This window comes from Apis laboriosa, unplaced genomic scaffold, assembly GCF_014066325.1.
Source record: "Apis laboriosa isolate Shangri-la unplaced genomic scaffold, ASM1406632v1 scaffold4_cov146, whole genome shotgun sequence".
Taxonomy (NCBI): Eukaryota; Metazoa; Arthropoda; class Insecta; order Hymenoptera; family Apidae; genus Apis; species Apis laboriosa.
Window position 1 is genome coordinate 5620875 of NW_025223501.1, and position 25649 is coordinate 5646523.

General features: G+C 21.7%; 3 protein-coding genes across 5 annotated transcripts; 2 read left to right on the top strand and 1 right to left on the bottom strand.

The window, feature by feature from the left end:
- The first annotated feature begins 298 nt into the window (after positions 1–298).
- LOC122717121 (tetraspanin-1-like) lies at positions 299–12166 on the top strand. 2 transcript variants are annotated; one of them, XM_043940875.1, is made up of 9 exons: positions 299–497; positions 8845–8932; positions 9255–9353; positions 9979–10107; positions 10175–10249; positions 10334–10441; positions 10606–10767; positions 10868–11009; positions 11783–12166. In XM_043940875.1, the coding sequence occupies exons 2-9, from the start codon at positions 8873–8875 to the stop codon at positions 11806–11808; spliced, it is 801 nt and encodes a 266-aa protein (XP_043796810.1). In that variant the 5' UTR covers positions 299–497; positions 8845–8872; the 3' UTR covers positions 11809–12166. The 2 variants fall into 2 exon arrangements, with proteins under 2 accessions (XP_043796810.1, XP_043796808.1); XM_043940873.1 differs by lacking the exon at positions 11783–12166 and adding an exon at positions 11185–11343.
- On the bottom strand, positions 10872–21186 carry LOC122717120 (mediator of RNA polymerase II transcription subunit 14). 2 transcript variants are annotated; one of them, XM_043940872.1, is made up of 20 exons: positions 21127–21186; positions 20834–21006; positions 20499–20631; positions 20208–20381; positions 19741–20046; positions 19007–19665; positions 18566–18933; positions 18045–18467; positions 17778–17921; positions 17547–17690; positions 17140–17312; positions 16842–17036; positions 16439–16702; positions 16111–16357; positions 15485–15852; positions 15248–15406; positions 14898–15167; positions 14472–14735; positions 14057–14135; positions 10872–11036 (listed from the first exon to the last, which is right to left on the bottom strand). In XM_043940872.1, exons 2-20 carry the CDS (start codon positions 20980–20982, stop codon positions 10990–10992), a joined length of 4566 nt encoding a protein of 1521 aa, XP_043796807.1. In that variant the 5' UTR covers positions 20983–21006; positions 21127–21186; the 3' UTR covers positions 10872–10989. The 2 variants fall into 2 exon arrangements, with proteins under 2 accessions (XP_043796807.1, XP_043796806.1); XM_043940871.1 differs by having other exon boundaries at positions 14057–14168.
- A 621-nt stretch (positions 21187–21807) lies between these two features.
- Positions 21808–25159, top strand: LOC122717114 (60S ribosomal export protein NMD3). The gene is made up of 11 exons (XM_043940863.1): positions 21808–21948; positions 22118–22252; positions 22801–22951; positions 23010–23144; positions 23235–23343; positions 23424–23574; positions 23879–24021; positions 24118–24269; positions 24397–24512; positions 24576–24758; positions 24930–25159. The coding sequence occupies exons 1-11, from the start codon at positions 21908–21910 to the stop codon at positions 25123–25125; spliced, it is 1512 nt and encodes a 503-aa protein (XP_043796798.1). The 5' UTR covers positions 21808–21907; the 3' UTR covers positions 25126–25159.
- The last annotated feature ends 490 nt before the right edge of the window (positions 25160–25649 follow it).

Genomic DNA, 25649 nt, shown 5'->3' on the forward strand with positions numbered 1-25649 from the left:
ATTATAATAAAATATCTACAATACTTTCATTGAATTTTTAATATTTTAATTAATAAAATTTTTTTCATTTATAATATTAAATAAAAAAATAATATAATAATTAATATATATGTTCTATTAAGATATATATAGATATATGTATTTATATATTTATGTGAAGGCGCGAAAACTTTCAATCATGTGATTTGTCTACATTTGAGATGCTAACTACTGATTAGTCAACAAAGCTCCTATCACAGTAAAGCCGCCATTGGTAGGAGAACTACCGCGACAGGTATCTGTGGTAGATGCGCGGCAAACAGCATAGGGGGACGACGTTTCTTTTCTTACTTATATTTTAAAGAATTTATTAGTACGAATGAAGCCGATAAAATTATTACAATTTGATTCTATTATTCTTATAATGATGATAAATAGTGACGTGTGAAGTGTATTATTTGTATTAAGTTAATTCTTGGAATCTTTTACCAAAGAATCTTAGTTGCTATATCATAAACGTAAGTCATCTGTTCTTTTGCTTGTCTCTTTATCTCTCTATTTTCAGTTAAGAATTATTTTTCATTTCAATACTTATACTAAATATAAAAGTATTGTTTTTATAAAATATTGTTTTTATAAAAACTATTTTAATTTATAAAAAGATGTATTACTATTCTTTTTTATTTTTGTTTTAAATTTACTTTTTATATATTTTATTCCTTTTTTTATATACATACGTATGAAGCATATTTGCGTAATATATCAAATTACAAAATACCAAATTGTATTTAAAATGAATCAATATTTATCGTTTGTGTTAGAAATATTATGAAATTCTATAAAAAAATCAAGAATTAAAATAACTAATTTCTCTGTATAATTATATAAATTAAATGAAAAAAAATTATGATAAAAATATGAATATATCGTTTGTAAATATAATCATTAATTTTTTTTATTATAATATTTATTTACTTATTTTAATAAATTCTTAATTTTCTATTCAGTTATGAATTTATTATTATTTTTGTCAAATTAAAATTAAATAAAATGATATAATAATTTAATTTTATCTTGTGATCAAAATGATTCGAAATTATGAAATTAATTTATAAAATTTTTTTAATTATATTAATATATTCAATTCCAAGTTATCGTGCATAAAGACGTGACATATATTTAAATTACAATTTAAATCGCAAGTATGTTTTATATTGTTTTATATTATGTTTTTATATTGATTTTTATGATTTGTTAAAAATAAAATGAAAATTTGATTCATTAAGTTTATAAAATGATCTTATTTAAAATATATTTACTAGTTTTATTAATATTAGTTTTTCTAAATAAATAATTTTCGTATTTTTATTATTTCCTTTTTTTCATACTGTTATTATTTTTTATATTATGATATTTTGTAACATTTTTATTTTTATTTTTTATTATTTTATCTTACATATCTCAAATCTTATAATCTTATAATCCTATATTCTATGTAAAAATTTTAATAAATTCACGAAATAGTATACATTTTTATCAATTGATCATTTTGTTTTCTTTTTCATAATAATATATTAAATTTTTTTCATAATAATATATTAAAATCGAAATTAATTTGATAATCGAATTTTATAATTAAAATTGTTTTATATTCATTTTATAACGAAATGCACAACTTTTCCTGGAAATTTTTTCTTTTTTTTTTCTTTTTTTATTTTTCTTTTATTTTTTTCTCTTTCTATTTCTGATCTTATCTCTATTCTTTGTCTTCTATCTTTATATTTATGCATATATATATTTATTTTTTTTTGCAAATAAAAGAACATGTTTTAGTATTTTTTTATAAGTTTATTATCTTAAAAAAGTATATATTATATGATTTTTTTTATAAATAACCATAATAATAATATTATATATAAATATAATATATAAATATAAATAATATTACATCATTGAAATATTTTGTTTTGTGTATGTTGATAATTTTTAATATATTTTTTAATTTTACAGTTTAGCATAAAAAATTATTATTTTGTTTTAATTTATTATTGCTAATTATATTTTAAATTATAATTAAATTGACGGAAACAATTAATTTAGTATAGTAATATTTTTTAATTAAAATGAATAAATTTTTTCAATTATAATGAATATTTGCTCATAATAAAAATGATATATTATTTTTAATTAATATTTTATTATATCAGAATTAAATCAATGATTTTAGGAAAACAAATTTAGATAAAAAAAATAATGTAATATGTATTATTCATGAAATATTATTATAATTTATTTTATAATGGCATTTAAACAGTATCTGTTCTTGAATATTGAATTACGACTATTTGTTTTTTTCATTTCCTTTTTTTTTTTTTTTTATATAGTAAAATTGAAAAGAGAATAAATTCTTATGAATTTAAAATTTTTCGATTTATAAAATGTTACATAACATGAATATATTAATACTTTGTATTCCCCTCTCTTGTCTTGATTACAATAAAAAGTTCTAATGTAAAGAGTTCTATATATGTAATAAGATATTTAATCTTTCTTGATGCTAGATAATTTTTAGACCAGTTGATTCAATAATTCAGCAATAATTCGACTAATATTAAATAAAAAAAATTAAGTTTAAATTTACCAAACATGGATTATCATATCATTCTACGATCTATCTTGAACTCGGATGATCAATCATTAAAGAAAATTTTATATGAAGATACAAATATGTTTAAGAATGAAATTCTCGAGAACATTTTTTATAAATGGATATTGCGTTGAGAGTAATTGTAATCCAACAGTTAAATGATGTTGGACAGTGAAAGTTACTATCGGACAGTCACTCAAGTCACACTTGCGAAAAATATTCTTTCAAAAGTTTTACTCTTAAATGTGTATATATACATCATAAATTAAAGTTTTCGAAAATTTTTACGCATAGTGAATATTCAATGCAAATGATAAAGAATAAATAATAAAAAGAAAAATCTATTTTTGTGATGAATTGTGTATCCATGACGACACATGGCATCCACTTTATGATGTCAATGCCCTTCTTAAGTTACATGTTCAAATTAATTTGAATGAAAATATATCACATATATATAAAGAGTAATTTTGTTTGATCTTACAAAATGCACAAATATATCGCATTTCAAGAAATGTCCATAAAATATAACATTATATGTATATAAGTAACCTCAATAAATCCTTCAAACTGAAATCATAAATAAGGATAAAATTAAACTAACTAAAAAAATTGATACAATTTTTTTAGTAAAAAATTTCAAAATAAAATTTCTTTAATAAAAAATTATCTTAAATCTGTGATATCACAATTCTTATCATAAAGAAACAATGATGGTCGATTTGATTCATCTATTTATGAACTTTTTTTTGTAATAAAAAATTTAATTAATAGAAAAAATATAGAAAAATTTCTAATTAATAATAAAATATTACAATTAAAATATTATTATAAATAATATTATTAATATAAATATAAATAAAATTATATTAAATTCACAAATTACAAATTATAGATTATAAATTTTTTTTTAAATTTTTTAATTTTACATTAATTAAGATAATTAGATGATTTAGAATTTTTAAATTCACTTAGCAAAATTCCATTTATTTTATTACGAAAATTTTTATCAAGTTTTTAAAAATAAGAGAAACAAAATACAAAAAAGAAAATATTTTTACTTATTCTATATAATATACAATGTCTATACACTTTCATTAACTGAACATGACCTGGAATCAATACCGTTAAGTCAACAAAACTTGACGAGTTTCTCTTTTAGAAGTTGCTTAAACCTTAAATGAAAATAGTAGATTATTCTATTTATGAAAATGTTTTATTTTAAATTTTCCATTTCATGAGTATATGATTTTAAAAAATGATATATGTATATCTTATATTTCTATTTAAAATGATACAAAATCCTTAATGATTACTGGGTATAGTATTAAGTAAATAAGTATATATTTAGATAATTTTATCTTTTTCATTAGTAACGTTCATTTATACATTTTAATCTTATATCTAATTATAAGATATAGATTTAAAGGCATTTAAAATTCAAATATTAGTAATATAATAAATAAATAAATATATATATATATATATATATATATATTCAAATATTAGTAATATAATAAATAAATAAATAAATATATATATATATATATATATATATATGAGACTGAGGATATTCTATGGCGCAGCAAATAAAAGTTAATTTGTAATCTTTAGAAAAGATTTACTTAAAATCAGTCGTTATTCGTTTCAAAAATATTGTTGATTTTTTTCATGTTTCTTGATTCAATTCACGTAATTCAAAAATGATTAAGAAACAATGCAATGTAGTGCCTCAATAAATTTTATCAATATACTATATATCAAATAATTTTTCATTTCTCATATGAATTTTAGCGTTAAATATGAAATGCTATATCTTGAAACAAAAAATTTGAATCATTCGACAATCATTCGATAAATCAATCGATGAGAAATTGTTAATAATAAAAGTTGGTATTACGTTACCAGCTAGAACACAGTGATAGGAAAGCTAAAGCGGACACTTGCAACGGGACCGCGATGTAACTCGGTCTAATAGCTTCCTGATTATTTCGTGAGCTGCTCAGCTGATTTCCTCTCCCTTTTGCTACGATAGTTTCGTCCCCCGTTGCGATCGAAACGATGAATTAATATTTCTCACGGTTAATTCGTTCATGATTGTTCAATTATTATTATTCGTATTATAATTGGAATAATTAATACGTGATACAATTACATCGAATACAGAGGTGAAGAAAATTTCAAATAATTTTAAATAATTTCAAAAATCGTAATTCCAGATAGAAATTGTAATATCTTAAGATATTTTGTATTGTATTATTTGTTTGAAAGAAATAAATTAATAAATATATCGTTGTATAATTAATATTTGTATCTGTAACGTACATGAAAGAAAAAATTAATTATTATCTTGTAGTTTTGACTCAATAATAATACATTATTCTATAAATTACTACTTTCTTTATATTAATAATTAATATTAATAATTATATTAATAATTAATTATTTTATTATAATGTAAACAAAATTATTTTATTAAATATAATGTTATTTTATTAAAATGTAAAATTAAAAATTTTATATAGGAATTAGATTTTTTAATTATTGAATAGATTTTATACCCTAGTAACACATTATAATATAATATATAAAATTAATTAGAAAAATTACGTAACTGTTTTATTATTTGAATATTAATATCTGTATATATGTTAAACAATTATAAAAAAATATCTTTTAATAAAAAAGAAAAGTATAAAATATATAAAATCAAATTAATAAAAATAGATTTTAAATCAATCATCTCATATTTACAATGATACACGCTGTACTTAATACACGTTCGTAAACGCATTCTTGCCTATTTCTCATGAAACTCGTACAAAATAGAGAATTTTACATAATTAATGGTGTTAATGATGGATTATGTTCACGTAATATTCATGTGATGTACCATCTATTTGAATACTCTACGTAGGAGTAAATTCATAGAAAATTATATCATTATGAGAAAACTTGAATCTTCGTTTCTTTTTATATATTCTTTTTTCTTCTTTTTAATATATATATCATTTTTAAAATAACTTGCTGGAATTTTATTTTTTATAAATCACTTATTTATCTCGATGATTTAACTATCTTATACGATTTTATTTTTATGAGAAGAGAATAAAATTTTAAAAAATATTAAAATATTAAAAAATATTAAATGGACTTAATCATACTATATTACCATAATTATCTCTTAATAATATAATAATATAATATAATAATATAAAAAAAAATAAGAAATAAGTGAAAGATATTAATACGTTCGTATTGCAAATCCAACAAGAATAAAGCAGAAAGTAACGATTAAGGGAAAAGAAAAGCGACCTGTTGACCGGGTATGATCAAGTCTGGTGACCTAATTTTCTACGTGTCATTGTCCTTTGAACGAGAATTTACCTTGCCAATTGCTTGCTTACAAGAAGGTTGCAATCTGCAACTTGCAAGTTTTTTTTATGCTTATTGCATTTACTGTAGCTGTATGTAGCAGTGATCAATTCATATTCATTGTATTTCTTATATTTATTTTAATAATATTTTATATTTCTATATATGTACACAATTTATTAATAATTTTTATAATTTTTATAATATTTAACGTGAAGATAATATATATTTTAATATCATCATATTTTTTTTTTCATGTTGTGATGAATAAAGTTAAAGAATAAAGTTGCGAAAAATTAAAAACAAATTAAAACAAATATTAGAAATATTAAATATTTTTATAAATAAATTTTATCTTATTTAATGTCTAAACTTATTTAATGTCTGCTTCCACTTAATGAATACTGTTTTTCCATTTTATTTCTGATTAAATGTAAAAGAAATATTTATTTTCCATTTAATTGAAACGCAATAAATGTTGAAAATGACTCAGAGTTCTATTTTTCCTTGTTATTCCTTAGTCACTGAAAACAAATCTTCAAGATTGTAGTGCAATGTTAAAGTTAAGAATTACTTATTCAAATAATATACCTTATACACATTTGCTTTATATATAAGGAAAGTTGTATTTAAAAAGACATATTGGATTTATTAAAATAAATCATTATGATTGACGAATTTCTCGTGCAAGTGCATTCTTAGCTTGCATATTTGCTTGTATTATGCAACGAGGATACGATACGTTTACGGGTACATTGTTACGTCATCATTGAAAGTTGTCAAACTCGTTGAACCGCTAAAATTAAATGGATTAAATGCCGAACAAATAGCTGTTAATATTAATACCAGTCGAGCATATAACATTTGGCGGAAAAGAAATTTCATATTTTTAATTCTGAAATATCTTGTCACGTAAAATACTGTTACCAAGTATGGATCGAAACCTGATTTTAAATTTGCAAAAGTCGAATCGAAAATTTCGTAAAATCTCGAAACTTTTGAATCTCAAATCTCTCGAAATTCTCGAAATTCTCGAAATTCTTGAAATTAAGAATACTTATTTTACATATGTTTCGAATCAGAAAAATAATGAAAGTAGAAATTTTTCAAATTTTTTAGAAGTTTCAAATTTTTAAAATAAATAAAGGATTAATAATAAAGTAAATATTATAAATATATAAAGCAAGAGGAATTACCAGTAATGAATTTTTTCGATGAACGATCACAATGTGTTTCATTGTGTCATTGCAAGTTCACATTTTATATGATACATTTGAAATGTAATATAAAAATTATATAGTGGTGATATATCGTTAGTATGAGGGCGAATTATGAAATGTTAACAGAGGAAGAAACCGGATTGTCAATTGTTACATCGAATAAAAGACAATCTTCAAGGTTATAAATCTCAGATGTTCAAGGTCCGTTTCTATTTGTCTAGAAAATAAATACAACTATATGCGTTAATATTTGCGTTCTAACTGTTTTTATCATCAAATTATTGAATGTTATTCAGAAATATTTTGATCTTACATATAATGTGTGGCATGAAATGTTATTTCATTTATTTAAAACTAAAAATATATCAATTTTATGATATCAATTTGATGATATTTTTAATTTTTAATAATAGAACTAATAATTTTTTTTAATTTTTTTAGTATGGTTAAAAATTAAACAATATAAATATAAATTGGCATTCGAATTTCTTCAAAATGTTTATAATTTCAATTTATATTAAATTAAAACGAATCATTATATATTTGTATTATATGATGTCTTTATTTAAATTAATGGATATTAATAATAATAATAGATATTATGATATTATGATATTAATACGTAAAATTGTTTACTTAAAATCAAAACTTCTTCATGCAATACACATTTTGTTATTAATAATATTACATCACTTATTCTTGCAATTACATATATATATATATATATATAGACTATTATTTATATGAAAGTACGCATCGCATTTGTTTTTCCTACACGTATTTCTTCCTTCTTTTCCTGTCTGTTATATGTATCACTTTCATTTCCTTCTTGTATACTTTTTTCTATATCTTTGTAATTTTGCAAAATGTATATTTTTCTTTATATTTACATTTATATTTTATTAAGATTTATATTTTATTTAAATTATACCGAAATTATTGTATAATTTTTTTCTTACGAGATCTGATATCGAAATTGGCGAACTCGTAAATAATTGCAAATAATTTTAAACGTATTAAAATATCTTTTGATATATGATATATTCGACTATGAATACAGGACATATTCTTAATTAACAAGAATTCGGTTTAATTCGACTAATTTTCGCAGCTCTTTGTTTCCCGCCTACGATGATTTCAACGAGAAATACGTCTTAATTGAGAAACTGGAGCATTGCATAAAGATGTTCTAAATAATACAAGTTTTTGTTTTTTTTAAAATAGATTATTGAAATTTTAATTAATTTTAATTATTTTAATTAAGTTTTGATTTAGATTTATAATTAAATTCCAGTTTATATAATCCCATCATATTTAATTCTAATAGTTATAATATTAAAAATAAAATTGTAAAACATATGTTAAAATAATAGTTAAAATAAAATGTAAAAACTTTTCTGAAAAATTTATTTTTCTTAAAGTGAGATTTAATTTTTATATATGTATATTTAATTTTATACTAAATTTTTGTTAAGTTATCGTAGAAAATATTTTAAGTGATATGCATAAAAAAAAACAATTTAACAATTTATCATAAACAACGAAACTCTATAAATTATTACTAAAATAGAATGTTATAATATTGTTTATACAGAAGTATTGAACAATATTTACTTTGTTTAGTTGCAGATATTTCAGTGAACAAGCCAAAATGGGCTGTGCTTCACAGTGTGCCAAGTATTTTCTATGTTTCTTCAATTTCGTTTTTTTCGTAAGTATAAAGAAAGGATTATATTAATACACATAAATTAATTTTCATTATTATTAAAGTATAAAATTCCATAAAATATTTTTATAAGATTTGTTTTAATAATTGTTTATTGTATTGAATAGTATTTATTATATTATAATGAAAATATCAGATAAAAAATTTGAATATATTATGACACGCTTTATATAAGATAATCACTTAATAATATATAATCAATAGAAAATAATTTAATCTTTAACTTCATATTTTTATGTAATAATAATTTTTAAATTTTTGTAAATAAGTAAGTTTATTTACATTTAAATTATTTGTTCATTTATAGGTAGCAGGAGGTGCTGCATTAGCAGTTGGAGTTTGGCTCTTCGCCGATAGGAATTCTTTTGCCGATCTCATTGGCAAACTCGATCAATCAGACATTCTGGTAAATTTTAAAAAAATATTTTAAATTTTAATTTAAAAAGGTAATACTTCTAATTTTATTAATTTTTATGTAGAAAAATTTTATTCGATATCATTTTATTAATTAAATTATAAAATTATTCATAAATTATTATATTAAATAATTATAAAAAGAATAAGAAATTATCAGCTATAAAAAATATTGTTTAACAAATTCTCTCTTCGTTAATTGCAATATGAAAATATTGTCATTAATTAAATAATATATTAAGAAATTCACTTTTTATTCGCAAGTTTTTATCGTATAGGTTTTCATTTTCATATTTGTAATTATTATGTATATATATTGTATATTCTCAATGAGAAAATTCATTAATATTATTATGTATAAAATTAAATAATATATAAAATATTTTATGTTTGTTGTATATATATATATTAATATTATTTTATATTAATATTATTTTATTTAAGATTTATTAAATTATTAATATTATTTTATTTAAGATTTTAAATTTCGTATTAAACTTAAACAAATCAAAAATTTTATTAAAATTTTTATAATAAAGAAATAATTTGATATTAAAAATAATTATTTAATATTATAATAATTAATCATAAATTTATGTTAGATTACTCTGTTATAGAATAAAACGGATGCGGATGTCATCAGGATAATATCATATATCTTGATTTTGGCAGGAGCATTGACATTTTTGGTCAGTTTTCTTGGATATTGTGGAGCAATGTTTGAATCTCGGTGTCTTCTTTGTATTGTAAGTTTTTATGGTTTAAAAAATTAAATTTTAATAGCACATGATACAATTAAGTCTTTAATTATAGTATGGTGTTCTTATTCTTGTGGTTTTGATCCTGGAATGTATTGTAGTAGGTTTGGCTTTTGGTCTTAAAGGAGATGTGAGTTTTTTTATTGTAATTTAAAGTAACAAAATAAAAATCCAAAATAAAAATTTATATCATTCTACTTGTTATGATTTTTAGGCAGAACAAAATACAAGAAATTTTCTCAAATCTACAATCAAATATTATGCCAATAATATTGATAAAACAGAAACAATTACAATAACATGGGATGGTATAATGACACAGGTTATTAAAAATTTATATGATTCATTAATCAAGAAAATTTAAACATAAACAAATGCTACAATTCATAAGTATAAATAAATAAATTTTAATAAAACTTATAATTATAAATATTATTAATTTATATATATATTATATATTTAAAAAGATATATTTTATATGTTTAGTTACATTGTTGTGGAGTGGAAAATTATTTGGATTTTCGAGAGAACACAAATTGGACATCAGATAAAATTGTACCTGAAGCATGTTGTATAAAAGAGAACACTGTTTTAAAGGATCCATCTTGTCCTATTAGTCCTACTTCTAATAATTCTTATTATAAGGAGGTTAGAAAATATTAAAAAGAGATTAAATTATAATAAAATTATAATTAATTTAATATACAAAAACTATTAAAAATATATAAATATTGTGTAAATATTATAGGGTTGTTATAATGCAATAATGAGGACAATTGAAGAAAATGCAGCTATAGTAATCGGCGTTGCAGCTGGATTAGCATTTGCCGAAATTCTGGTTATTATTTTAGCTCTGCATTTGGCATGCTGCTATTGGCGACCGCAACATGGTAGGCTTGCACTTCTCACTGATGCCTCTTAAATCATAAAAAAATATTTCAAATTACATATAAATTTGTAAGATTACGAGATGATAATTAAAAAATGTTATCTTTTTGAATAGATAAGATTTTTAAGAAGTTATAAAAATTTTCTTCAAAAATTAAATTAAAAACATTCTTTTAGCTTGCATCGACGTATCGTCGAAACAGGCTTGGTGAACAACAATGAAAATGTATTTATGTTTTCAACTAAACGTAGAAGATTAAGCGTTTCACTTTCAGACTGCTTTTGAATTAAAATAAAGCTAATATTTATTTTATTTTAATTATATTTCAATGATATTAAAAATTTTTTCAAATTAAAAAAAAAATAGAGAATAATTTTTTATATAACTAAAATTATCAGTATTACTATAAATATTGAATAAATTTGAAACAATAAATGTTAAAATAAAATTATTCAAATTATTAATATTTGAATATTTGATTAAATATTACTAAAATTTGTAATTAATTGTCTATTTTTAATAATATTTGTATATTGAAAATATATTTTTGATTTCTAATTTTATATATTAATAATATTATTAATTGAGAAAAAATATATGTATTCATAAAATAGATTTTATACATTTATATTATAACTTATTAAAATTTTTATATATTTAATATTGTAAAATAATTTTTGCGGATAGTTTATTGTAATTATAATGTAACGAACTGGAGCAGTTCACGCAATCATTTGTCAGTTCATATCGCGCAAAAAACATTTTCGTTTGCAGTTTTAACTTCTTGGTGCTGCTGTTGACCTCGTACACTAATAGTGAGCTCTTCATATCTTCTTGGCTCCTTTCTTCACAGAAGCGAATTCACAGAATTGGTTTAAACTTAGTTGAAACTAACCTAGGATATATTCATCATTTATTTAATTACATTTTATTACTTTATTAAAAAATTCATAACATTGAATATGTTAAGTAATTAAATAATAATAATTAAATAATTCTTATATTTCATAATGATTTAAAGTTATGAATTATTCTGATTGGATTAATAGTTAAAGTATAAAATTTTTAGATTCACAATTATTTCATTTTTTCAAAGAAAATTTTCTATAGTTATTAATTTAATGAAAAAATTAATCTATCTTATGAAAAATTGTTTAATTTTAAAAACAAACTAGTACAAAATCAAATAAAAAGTTTAAAAATAACATTTTATACAAAAAATTACACATGCTTGCGTTGAACTACTTTGTATGTACATATATTTAAACTAATTAATACTACATTATATTATTTTATTAAGTTATATTTACTATATTATATATACATTAATGTGTATAGTTGACACATAATCTTCCTCTTAATAAGATAATTAAAATGTATAATAAAAATTTGTAATGTTTTATAATGTATATTTTACATTGTTTTATAATGTACAAGTGATAAAGATTTTGTATTCTTTGTAAACTTGATAATTTTTTTCCTCTAATTATAAAACTCCTTCTAATTATAAAAAAAAAATATGTATAAATTATAAAGTAAAAAAATATTTTATTAGTGAAAATATTTTATATATCATATCATTATTAAACAAATAATAGAGTAATCAAAGGAGAAATTATCTTACAATTATTCTTATAAAATTCCATGATGATATTATAAAAATTATATTTATTTTAGAAAATAGATAGATAGATAATTTAGTTCATAAATAAATTCAAAATTTAAAATAATATATTTATCCTACATTAATATATATATACTATTAGTATTTGAAATCTTAAATAAATGATTTTTTTTATAATTATAGAATATAAGAATATATATTTTTTCAATATTACTTAAAATAATTCTAAAATCTTTAATAAAATAATTAATAAAATATTATTCTTAAAAGTTTAATAATTTGTGAATATGTTGTGAATATTTTTTAAACTTGCACATAAAAAATAATTGTTTTAATTTTTATTTTTAAAAATAACGAAATTGTAAATGTTTATATTTTAAATACTGTTATAAAAATCACATTGTTATAAAATCAATATCAATAGATTAATAAATTTTGTTTTAATAGATTAATAAAATTTATTTTAATAATAATAATGTTTAATAATTAAAAATAAATATAGTATTTAATAATAAATACATTAACATTTTTAAAACAAATGAGAAAAGAAATATTATTATTATTATTATTAAAAATGTCTAATAATATAGTCACAATATTAAAATTTTTAATAGCACTTGAAATGCTCTTATTATATTATTATTAAAAGGATGCTTGCATATACAATATAATGTGTATTTTATAAAGAATATAATTAAATTTAAATTATATGTAAGAATTATATTTATTATATGAATAATTTTAAATTATTATTTCATAATCTATTCGTAAAATTCACTTTATATCTGTACTAATATCACAGTCACTGTTTTGTAATAAAAAGAATATTTTAGTTGTCATAATTACTTTTTTTACATTTTACTAAATTAAAAAATATGTCAATTGATTGATTGAAAAAAACTTATAAATAATTAATATTTTCATAGTTTATACTTCAATATCATGAGATTTGTACTATAGATAAAAAATTGAAAATATAACTTTCTTTGCAATTGAAATCCTGAGTATAGCAATACATAGATATGTAAAAATACAAGATTATTAAAGGATAGATGGAATTTATTGAAAGTAAATATTGCAATACTTTAATAAATTATTTTAAAATGAAATATGATCCATCTATCCTTAAATCTAAGAACTAATCTAAAGAATCAATATCTATAATGTATGAACTATGTAAATTTGTATGAACAATATTTTTTGATTATAGTTTCTTTTTACAAATAATATTACAGTATGAGCTTTTAAAAAACAAGTTTTCTTGATGAAATAACTCTCCTACAATTCCCCACTATATATTCTTAAAATAGATATTACAAACGTTCAGTTGATCCAAGTCGACTGATTCGGTAAATTGAGTGGGTTAGGAGAGTAAAGCATGTCCTATTGAGGTGGTCCACCCATTATGCCCATTGGAGGCATACCTTGAATTCCATATGGTGCCTGTGGAGGACCTTGATTTCCAGCCATAGGAGAATGTAATTGCATTGCAGGACTTTGAATCTGTTGTGTTGGTGTTCCACCAGCTGGTGGAACCTGTAAATAGTAATTTTCATTAATATTTCATTGTTTTATATATAATTAATAATTATTAAAAAAATTATCATTAGTATTGATAGCCAAATAGATTGACTATTTAGCCAAATAGATATTATGAAACTATCATTCAATGATTTTGAAAATATTAATAAATCTTAATCAATGTTACATTAGTATATATTATATGTTTTTATTAATCATATATTCAAATATTTTATAAATATTTGTAAATATTTGTAAATATATGATAATGAAATTTTCCAATTTAATGTATTGCGAATTTCAAAATATAGTATTTACCTGAGACAGGACTGGAGGATCTGAAGGAAGAGTCAAATTGGCAAGTAAATCTCTAACTGCAGGAAAGAGAGAACATTCAGATTGATTTGCACCATATTCAGCAAATCTTTTTAATTGTAAGGATGCTGCTGCCATTGCAGAAGCTGGACTTGGATCCCTTTTTTCTGCTAATTGTGTTAGGTTTGTACTAACATCATAAACTAGAGGTAAAACAAGTGATGGTGTTTCTCCTTGATATGGTAATCCAATTCTTGTTATTTGCAGCTATAATAAAAATAAAATAAATAATAAATTAATATGTTTTTAATATAATATAATAAATAATAATAAATAATAAATATAATAAATAATAATAGTATAATAAATTTAAATATATAAATATTATCTTAAAATAAAATTTTGAAAAATTTTATTATATATACATACAAAAAAAAGAATTTTATTTCTGCAAACTAATATAGCAGCCATGCCAGTAGGTACAATTGGAGTTCCAGAAGGAGGAATTCTTAAACACCATTGTACATTCCATTTAAGTTGTTGTTGTTGTGCTAACCCAGGTACTAATTCTAATTTCATAATTTGTACAAAATCTTTCAACACATTAAATGGAACATTTAACATTCTACCAAAACCAGAGAGTGTGTTTGGTTTATATGGTGGTATTGCTGCTCTTGTATCAAAAAATTTTTCTATGATCTGTGAAAAGAAAAAATTATAAAATTATTAAAAAGAAGGAAACAATATCTTTTAAAATTTTAATTATGAAATATTATTACTTGTAATTCTTCAAGCGTCCATTGATCTTTATGATCTGGAAGAGGTTGTACTTTTATATGAAGAGATTGTAAATGTTGTGGATTTAAGCCAACTCGACATTGTAAACTTTCTACTTTGAAGTGTACAACTCCTGGTTCTGTACTATTTACTGCTGTTAACTATAAAATGATTTAAAATATAATTTTTATTGTATTTATTAAAATAAAATATAACTAAGTAAAAAATAAAATTCGTACACATTCATCAGTTTGTATGAATCGTTGGAATTGTCTGCGCATATAAATGCATCCTAAAAATCTTTCAAGCGGTGAAAGATCAGGCCCAGGAAGTCCAGAAGGGTGTGGAGAAGGACAACAGAGCAATTCTAAAGCTTCATGAGTTAAAAGTGTAGGTACAGCACCTGCCCAAGAACGTTGTGGAAGTACTCTTGAAATATGAGTTCCTGTTTTATGATCAGAGGCTTGAGGACTATGCAATGCATGTCCCGGACTTTGTGTAGGACGTGCTGGAGATGGTCTAGGCACACTAGGTGACCCTGGCCAATTAGAGGCTGCTGGAGAAGCCATACTTTGTGAAGATGGAAATGGACTTCCATCTATGTGTCCTAAATAAATAATCATTATAATAAAAAAATTTCAATGCATTTAGCAATTAGCAAATTAATAAAATTTAACGAAAAAAATCTGGAAAAAAAAAAATATTGATATTTCTATATTTATTAATATATGTGTGTATATATATATATAGATCAATTACAATTTCGATTGATTATTAATATTTGAATAATATAAAAGACATTTTTATATAATTTAAAACTATTATAATTGTAAAATATCTCATATAATAAGAAATAACTTTTTACCAGTTTGCATAAAAGATCCTGCAGGAGAATGTCCCACTTGAACATTACTACATGGTCCTGGTGAAGATGTTGGCATTAATCCAGCTGGACTAGGAACATGCATTGGATTTAAAGGACTGTTAGCAACTAAACCGGAGCCTGGTGAAGGATGTGGTAACATATTAGGTGTATTTGGCGGTAATGATGGTGGTGAAGCCAAATTGAAAGAAGTGGCTGGACTACTTCCAAAACTTTGATGTTGATTTGTCTAAAAAAAATTAAAAAAATTTTTAAAGAAAATTAAAAAAAAAATTTCGTTTCGAATTTTATATAATTTAATAAGAGCTACCTGTGATATATTAGCAGTATGTGGACTAGCTGGAGTATGAGGATTACTACCAGAAGGTGGAGTCAAAGGTGGATGAAATCTTAATCCATCTCTCTGTTGTGCAGGTGACTGAGGTCCACTTCTATGATGACTTAAAAAACCTACATTTCCACTTCCACTACCTCCATCACTATCCATTGTCACAGGAGAAGGAGGATTATCATCCTCTGACTGAGATCTTCTACGAGAAACTGCACTTTCATCCACATATTTAGATAAAAAAGCCTAGTAAAAAAAAAGTATAATTACCAAAAATAAAATATCATACATCAAAATATTATATCATATTCTATATCATTAAAATAAATTAAAAAAAAAATATATGTAATTTAGTATTCTAAAATAAATTAAATTCTCTTAATACCTTAAGACCTTGTGTAGGAGTAAATTCATCTACAACGTAACTTCTATCAAAACGGCTATAAGCTCCATCCCGTAAGCTCACTAAACCACTTCCTCGCAGACGAAGTTCTAAACAATACATACCCTGATATGCAATTCTGACTAGAGTTACACATTGTGGCATAATAGTGAAAGTTTGTACTGGCACTTGAGGTCTCTATAAAGATATAATAAAATTTATAAACAATAAATACAATAAAATAAAATAAAAAATATAATAAAATAAGTTTTAATAAAAATAAGTAATATTAATATCATACCGAATTATAAACACAAAGTTGTGGAATTATAGGCAATTTGCTAATTGATGTAAGAGGTTGAAGTGTTTCATGAAGAATATGTATAAGTTGAGCTAAATTTCTGTGTCTATTTAAATGAGCCTCCAATTGTTCTTTCATAATTGAATGAGCATTAGTAATAGTACTAGTTGGACCTACATATGAATACAATAAATACATTAATTAAAAAATTTATATATTATACATAACTTATATATTATAAATTATAAAAAATATTATAAAAAAATTGATTATAATTTATTTAAAAAATTATGAATATAATATATTAATAAAAAAATAATATGAATAATAAAATAATAAGAAATTATATAGATTATTAAAATAAACATTCTATATAAGTTAATCAATATAAATTAAATAATATTTACTTTTTCCAAATGTCAATTTAAATGCTTTGTCATTGGTACTCCATTGCACAGTAACAGTAGCTCCACGATTAGGACCATAAGTTAAAACTAACTTACTATAATTATATAATTTTATACTAACCATATTGCGCAGATTATATTTTTCTGTAATATGAAACATCTAAATTAATAATTTTAGTTATATATGTAATTTTTAAATCAATATTATTTTTTAATAAATTTTAAAATTACCCATTTTAAAATATTCTGCTAAATCATGTACTATAAAATAAAGATGTACAATTTGAGCCCAATCATTAAGTATTGCATCTACTGTACGCGAAATAGTATCTGCTGTTCCCATTTCATATTGGAAATATACTGGTCTTCGCAATCCTAATTAAAGAGATTATCTAGATTATTCGAATATTTATTTATATATATTATATATATATATATTTATTTATTTATTTATTTATTATATATATAATATTATTTCTTTAAATTATTGAATATTACCTTGTTCTTTTGGATGACTACTAGATAAGGGGCTACCATAAAATACAAATTCAGCCATCCATGTTTTAGCCATACCTTTACCTTGAACTCTAATTGAAACACTGAGTAACCTTTTAAGAAGAGCATACCAGGCACAACTAGTATTTATTCCTGCAGAAGGAGCAGGTAATTGAACTAGTTTCAAAACTAATGCAGTAGCATTTGCCTCTACTTGAAGCCCTTGATGAGCTATATCTCTTCTAGTCAATTCTTGTGCTAATGTTACAAAAGGTATCCTTTCATCACAAAGTGCAACCACATGTGCTAACTCAGGAATAAAATATGCAGGTTGCTTAGACCTTCTGTTTTGCAATGTAGTACTGCTATCAGATCTTCCACTAGGTCCTGTACTTCTTCGTTTCAAACTACTTGTTTCAGGAGTTTCTATAATATATTAAATACAATTTTATTCATTTTTCTATTAAATAAAAATATAGAAAACATTATTATTCTAAAATTTTATACTGAATTTAAAAACTAACCATTGTCAACACTGGTAAAAGGTCCATGAGTTATAACAAAAGTATCAAATTCAATTAAACTTTGAACTTTTAAATACATTTTTGGAATTTCTGTTTCAATACTATCATCATGGGGATCATCCTCTATAGAACTATGTTTTACTACAGCAAGATAAAATGAACATTCAATTTCACATGGTGAAGTTTCTTTCTCTTTAAACGCCACTATTAAAATAACTGTAGGATGTCGATGAAGTTGAATAAACATCCGATGTCTACTAATTTTTGATATTGGATGATCAGGATGAAGAAGAACTGGTAAACGTTCATGAGAAGTTGCTGGAAGATGTTGTAATGTTTTTTCACATCGTCTTTGTGTTATCCAAAATCTAAAATATCAAATAAAAATAAAACAAAATAAAAGAAAAATATGGAATAAAGTAAAAATTGAAGAAATATTACCTAAGTTCTGATATTAAAGTCGGAAGGCGAGAATGATCGCCATTTAAAGCAGCAGTTAATTCCGGAATCAACGGAACTTCATATTGAGGTACATGACATTGCAACATTCCAGTATGTGTATCAACAGTAACTAATAAATGTTCTGCTCTTAAGCAAGGTTGCAAAATTGGAACAGAGAGAATTGCAGGTGAACCAGCTAGAGTACATTCAACATCTTTCAACATCGTTTGCAATTCTTGCTTTAAATCTAATAATCTACTTCTAGTACGTACATATATTGTATGCACTAATAAACATTCCATTGATAATTGATCTGATCTAATTGCTCTGTCTGCTATTTCACTTTCTTTGCTACCTAAAGATGGAATATGTACTATTGCAAGAGGTCTTGCAGGATCATGTTGGTCCACCTGCACTGTTAATTTATAGCCTAATTCTGATCGAGGATCTTTATTAGTCAATTCTCTCCAATATGAGACTGAAAGACATTTTCCTGGTGTATATTCATCCACATGAATATGATCATCCAATCTATCTCGTATTAATCGTAATGTTTGAGAATAGAGTACTTCTAGTTGTAGTGATTGACAAAAATAATGCAAAATATGATAAACTTCCGATAATGGATTTGAACTTTCTGCTAATCTTGATTGCACCACCTTGTAATTAAAATTATTTATTTTAATATTAAATATAAAGAATTAATTATGATAATTTACTAGAAAAAATAATACTTGATGCACATAACGAGTTTGCAATGGATGCACTAAAGCTTTTCCATCTCCTGTTTCTCTATCTGAAACTAAGATTTCCAATTCTAATAATCTCCAAGGTACTGTTGGACCATCTCCCATTACTGTAAGTGACACTGAAAATTCTTGTTCTACAAGAAATGTTACTCTTCCTGCTTCAATTTTTAAATTACGCATTTGTGGAAGCAGATTTCCAGTAACTAATCTATGTTGAATAACTTGATTCAATCTTTGAAGTGTACTTCTTTTTTCTGCTGGTGTAATTGGATCAGGAGGAACAATTCTTTCCTATGAAAATATGTATATATATATATATATATGTATATAAACTTAATGTAACTTATATATAAATATATTTATATAAATATTTTATTTTAATGAAAAAAATTATACAAATATATTAATATATCTATACAATTATTGATAAAAAAATTAAAATTATAAATTACTCTTATGCATGCTGGTAAACGACTATATGTTCCAGTTGTAAGAACTTCCACTGCAGCAGGAATATGAAAATTAGGTAACCTTGCATGTACTAATGTCTCACGAGCCATTCTTGCAAGCATATCAGCTGTATCAACGAAAAGAAGTGATTGCTTGTCTAAGAATGCCATTATATGCTGTCAAAAAAATTTTTTCTTATTTTCCTATTATTAATATATCAATTATATCAAAATATAAATTATTATATATAATTATATTGAAATATAAAATAAAAAAATTAATATATAACATACCGCAGATTTATCAACTTTGGAAGCACTATTAGCCCATTTAACTAATGCTAATAAACGTACATATAACTGTCTAGTTCTAGCTGAAAAGTTGTAAATTTCTATTTTGCGTTCCATGTCAGTTTTTCGAGGTAATCTGTAAATATATTTTATATATCATATATATTAATTCTATCACTTTCTAATTTTTCTATTTTATAAATTTCTGTTTTATATAATATAATATTACTATTATTTAATTTATTTATTTTTTACTTAATTTACTATTATTTAAATACATATCTGAATCACTATATTTATATGAAATATAATATAAAAATATATATAAATTTTCTTACAATTCAGCTAAAACTGTAAGTTCGTGATAAGTACGTTGTATAATGAAATCAATAAGCATGCCAAGAGAAATAGAACCACCACGATTTCCTTCCTGTGGAATATTATTAGTTACAGGTGTTTGATGACCCTCTAAAGGCACTGGTGCCATTTTGCTATATTATAATTAACAAATCTAAAATTTAAAAAATAAAAATAATTAAAATATGTATATGTATACATATGCAAATATTAACTTTGGTATTTTTGATAACAATTTAACATTTATATATTAAATCATATATAAAATACATACGTTGTAATAATATATAGTTATAATATTAATATTTGTCAATTATTTTATATTAATTAACTTCAATATATTGTATCAAATTTACAAACTATTTATTTGAAAAATTGATCACTCATTTTCATAATAAATTTATAGATAATAAAAATATATTAACAACGAAGAATAAATAATAAGATGAACATATTATCTACTCTCTCTTCCTTTATCACTTGATCGTACATACTACAATGGTAGTGACAAAAGTAGCTTCTTTTAAATACGTCATAAACTTTGTCAATACTAGATAAGACACTTTTAAAATGATTCATTTATGATTTTTCAATTATATTATTTTCAATATTATTCAATTATTCATATATTTTAAAGATTTAATTATCATTGCATTATCAAAATTAAAATAAAAATTGGTAATAATATATAAAATTAAAATTATTAATTATTTAATTATTTCAATTTTGCAGCAATGTCAATTTAATAACAATAAATATTAAATATATTATGATTTCTGTTTAATATTATTAAAAAAATAAAAAAATAATTTAAAATTAAAATTGATCACGTTTCAATCTAAATAAAATAAAAATTATTTTAAAATTGAAAGATAATTTAACAAATAATTTAATTAAATATTCAATAGTATCTTAAACCTGAAGTTAGTACTAATTTACACGTGATTACATTTAATATATATGTGATCATTTTTATTATATATTTCTAATTTAATATATTTAATTTTAGAATTTAACGAAATTATTTACAAAATATAAAACAATAAGTATCAATAATGGAATTATTAAATGAGCCAATTCGACAAAAATCAATGATGTAAGTAAATATAACCTCATGACCTCATACATCAATAATTGTAAAATTTATATAAGATAAATTGATAATTTTGATAACTTTTTTTAATATGAAATTTATTATATTTATAAATTTTAAAACAAAAATGAAATAAATTAAAAAAATGTGAATACTCTGATTTTATTTTTAGACTATGTTGTATTTGTGGCATTAGTATTGAACCTAATCCAGCAAATATGTGCGTGGCATGTTTAAGAACTCAAGTAGATGTTACTGAGAATATTCCAAAGCAAGCAACAATTCATTTTTGCAAAGGTTGTGAAAGGTAACATAATATAATTTTGTATAATATTTTTATTATTTAGTTTTTAATCCTCGTATATAAATATATATATTAAATATTTAAATAAATATTGATAAATCAATATATTATTTATTACACATTCAAAATTAATATGTACTATTTTTTTTGTTAAATCTAGCTATTTTTTGTTAATTTTTTTTTTAAATCTAGCTATAATTTATAATTTTGTTATGATTATTGGCATAATTTATTATTAATAATGAATGTTTACATTTGAAAAATATTTAATGATACAGATATATATTTAATAATAAATTTATGTTACTATAAAATGTTATTTATAATAATTAATATATCAAAGGAATTGATTCTTTATTAAATTTCTTATTTTTTTTTATATTTTTTTATTAAATTTTTTAATCATTTTTTTTAAATTATATATTTTAAATTATAAAATAGAAAAATATTCAATATATTATTCTATCATAATATGTACATATAATTTATATATTTTTTTTTTAATTAGAAATAAATATTAAATAGAACTTAAGAAATTTTTACTTTTTTAGATATTTACAACCACCTGGAGAATGGATTCATGCAGCATTAGAATCTAGAGAATTATTAACATTGTGTTTGAAAAAATTAAAAGGTTTAAATCGTGTAAAATTAATTGATGCTGGATTTGTATGGACAGAACCTCATTCTATGAGATTAAAGGTACCTTTTTTATAATAATTTATTATGTAAAAATTATATTATTATACTTTATTTTTAGGTAAAATTAACAGTACAAGCTGAAGTAATAGGAGGAGCAGTTCTTCAACAAGTATTTATAGTTGAATACACAATAAATCATCAAATGTGTAATGATTGTCATCGAACAGAAGCAAAAGATTATTGGCGTGCTTTGGTAAGATTTTATATTAAATTTCTTTAGAATAATGATTTAGAATAAAAATAATTTGTTACAGTATAAATATTTATGATTTATTTCTAATAGGTACAAGTACGGCAGAGAGCAACAAATAAAAAGACATTTTATTATTTAGAGCAACTAATATTAAAATATAAAGCACACGAACATACTTTGGGTATAAAACCTATTCATGGTAATAAATCTAAATTACTGAAAAACATTAAAATAAAGTATAAAAATTATAACTTTTTATATATTAAATAATTTTTATAGAGGGTTTAGATTTTTTTTTTGCAAACGAAGCAACAGCACGCAAAATGGTTGATTTTCTTTCAAGTGTTATACCTTGTCGATATGACCATTCTAAAAAATTAATATCACATGATATTCATAGTAATATTTACAATTATAAATTTACATACAGGTAAAAATAATTATGATTAAATAATTACTAAAGAAAAATGATAAAGAAATATTAATTTTATATAATAGGAATATGTTAGATAAAAATCAATATTTCTATGAAAACAAAATTTAATGAGTATTTAAAATAAATATTTCCCCTTTTTTTAAAATTATTCTTTTTATGAATGTAAAAATAAAATAAAATATAACGGTTTCTTTTAATTCATAATTTATTTTACTATTTCTTTTCATTTACTATCTTCATATAAATTAATAATTACAATAAGTTGAATTTAATATGTATAATTTAATTTTTTGAATAGTGTGGAGATAGTCCCAATATCAAGAGATAGTATAGTATGTCTTCCAAGAAAATTAAGTCATCAACTTGGAGGAATAAATTCGATTTGCTTAGTATACAAGATAACAAATTTCATACATTTAATAGATGTATCATCTGGGCAAAGTAGGTATAATTTCCTAAAATTTGATACTCTTACTCTTATTTGATTTTTAAAAATTTTCAAATTTTTAATTTATTATTTATTATTTATTTGTTTAGTTGCAGAATTAAATGCTTCACTTTATTGGAGACATGCTTTTAATAGTATTTGTGATCCAAAGCAATTAATAGAATATACAGTAATGGATATTGAACAAATAAAATTTAAAGATAGAAAATTTTTTCCTGGACAAGGAACTATTTCAGATAAAGTATATATTATATATTAAATAATTTAAAAATTAATCATGAATATCATGAATGTTATTAAAAGAATACATTTATAATATTCTCTTTGAAGCAATTACTTATTTTTTAATTAATTTTTTTTACTTTTAGCATGTAATAGCAGATGTGTGGTTAGTTAGAAGTTGTGATTTAGGAATAAATGATAATTTAATTCATACACGCACTCATCTTGGTCATGTATTAAAACCTGGCGATACTGCTTTAGGGTAAATTATTATTTTATCAGATAATTAGTACTTTAAAAATTAAAAAATGATTTTTATTTTTAGATATGCTCTTAATGACAGTAATATTAATGATAAAAATTTTGAAATATTAAATAAAGATTTAGTCCCAGATATAATTTTAACAAAGAAGAATTATATAAATGATAGAGCTGCGCGACGCAGAATGAGAACTTGGAAATTAAAACATATGTTATCGGATAAGGACAATATGACTACAGATAATAAGTAAACTAATTTTTTATTTAAAAATAAAAATTTTTAAATTTAGAAATAGAAATAAATAGTATAATTATAATAGTATAAATAGTATAATTAGTATAAATTTTCTTTTTTTCTTTTGTAATTAAATTAAATTATATTTTAAAACTCAAAATTATATTATAATCTATGTTTTAGTGATTATTATGAGTTTCTGGAAGATATTGAAGAAGATCCAGAAATGAGACAAAACATAAATATTTTTAAAGATCGCATGAAGACAATTCCAATAGACACAAATGAGTTATCTGATCCTAGTTGTCCACAAATTACTCTTGAAGAAATGCTTGACGATCTCGCTATTGATGATATTGAAGTACCTCATATTTTGTGATAATAATTTTAATAAAAGTGTAATATGTAAAATTATATCTATCACTTTTATTCAATATATTTTAATAATAATATTTCAAAACAAAACAAAAATTATATAAAAATTATATAAAAATTGCATGTTATTTTAAATGATACATTTATCATTAATGGAATATAATTCATTATTCAGAAGATATTTCTATTTATTATATTTTATTTTTTATCATATATTTTTTATTATATTTTGATATTAATATCAAAAAGACATGAATTGTTACTTAAATTATTAAATCTTATGATTAAACTCAAATTCTTTTTTGTAAAACATTAAAATTAAATTAAATAATATTAATTTAATAATATCGAATATATTGAATAATTTCCTATTGCTTCTTGAGTAAACTATTCGCTCGCTGTTTAATTAAGAATACGAATGTTAAGAGTAATTGTATGTGATTCGAGAATAATTTTCTAATACAATTTTCATTTTCAAATGGATTTGCATTCAATTATTTATAAACTTATATATATATATATATATAT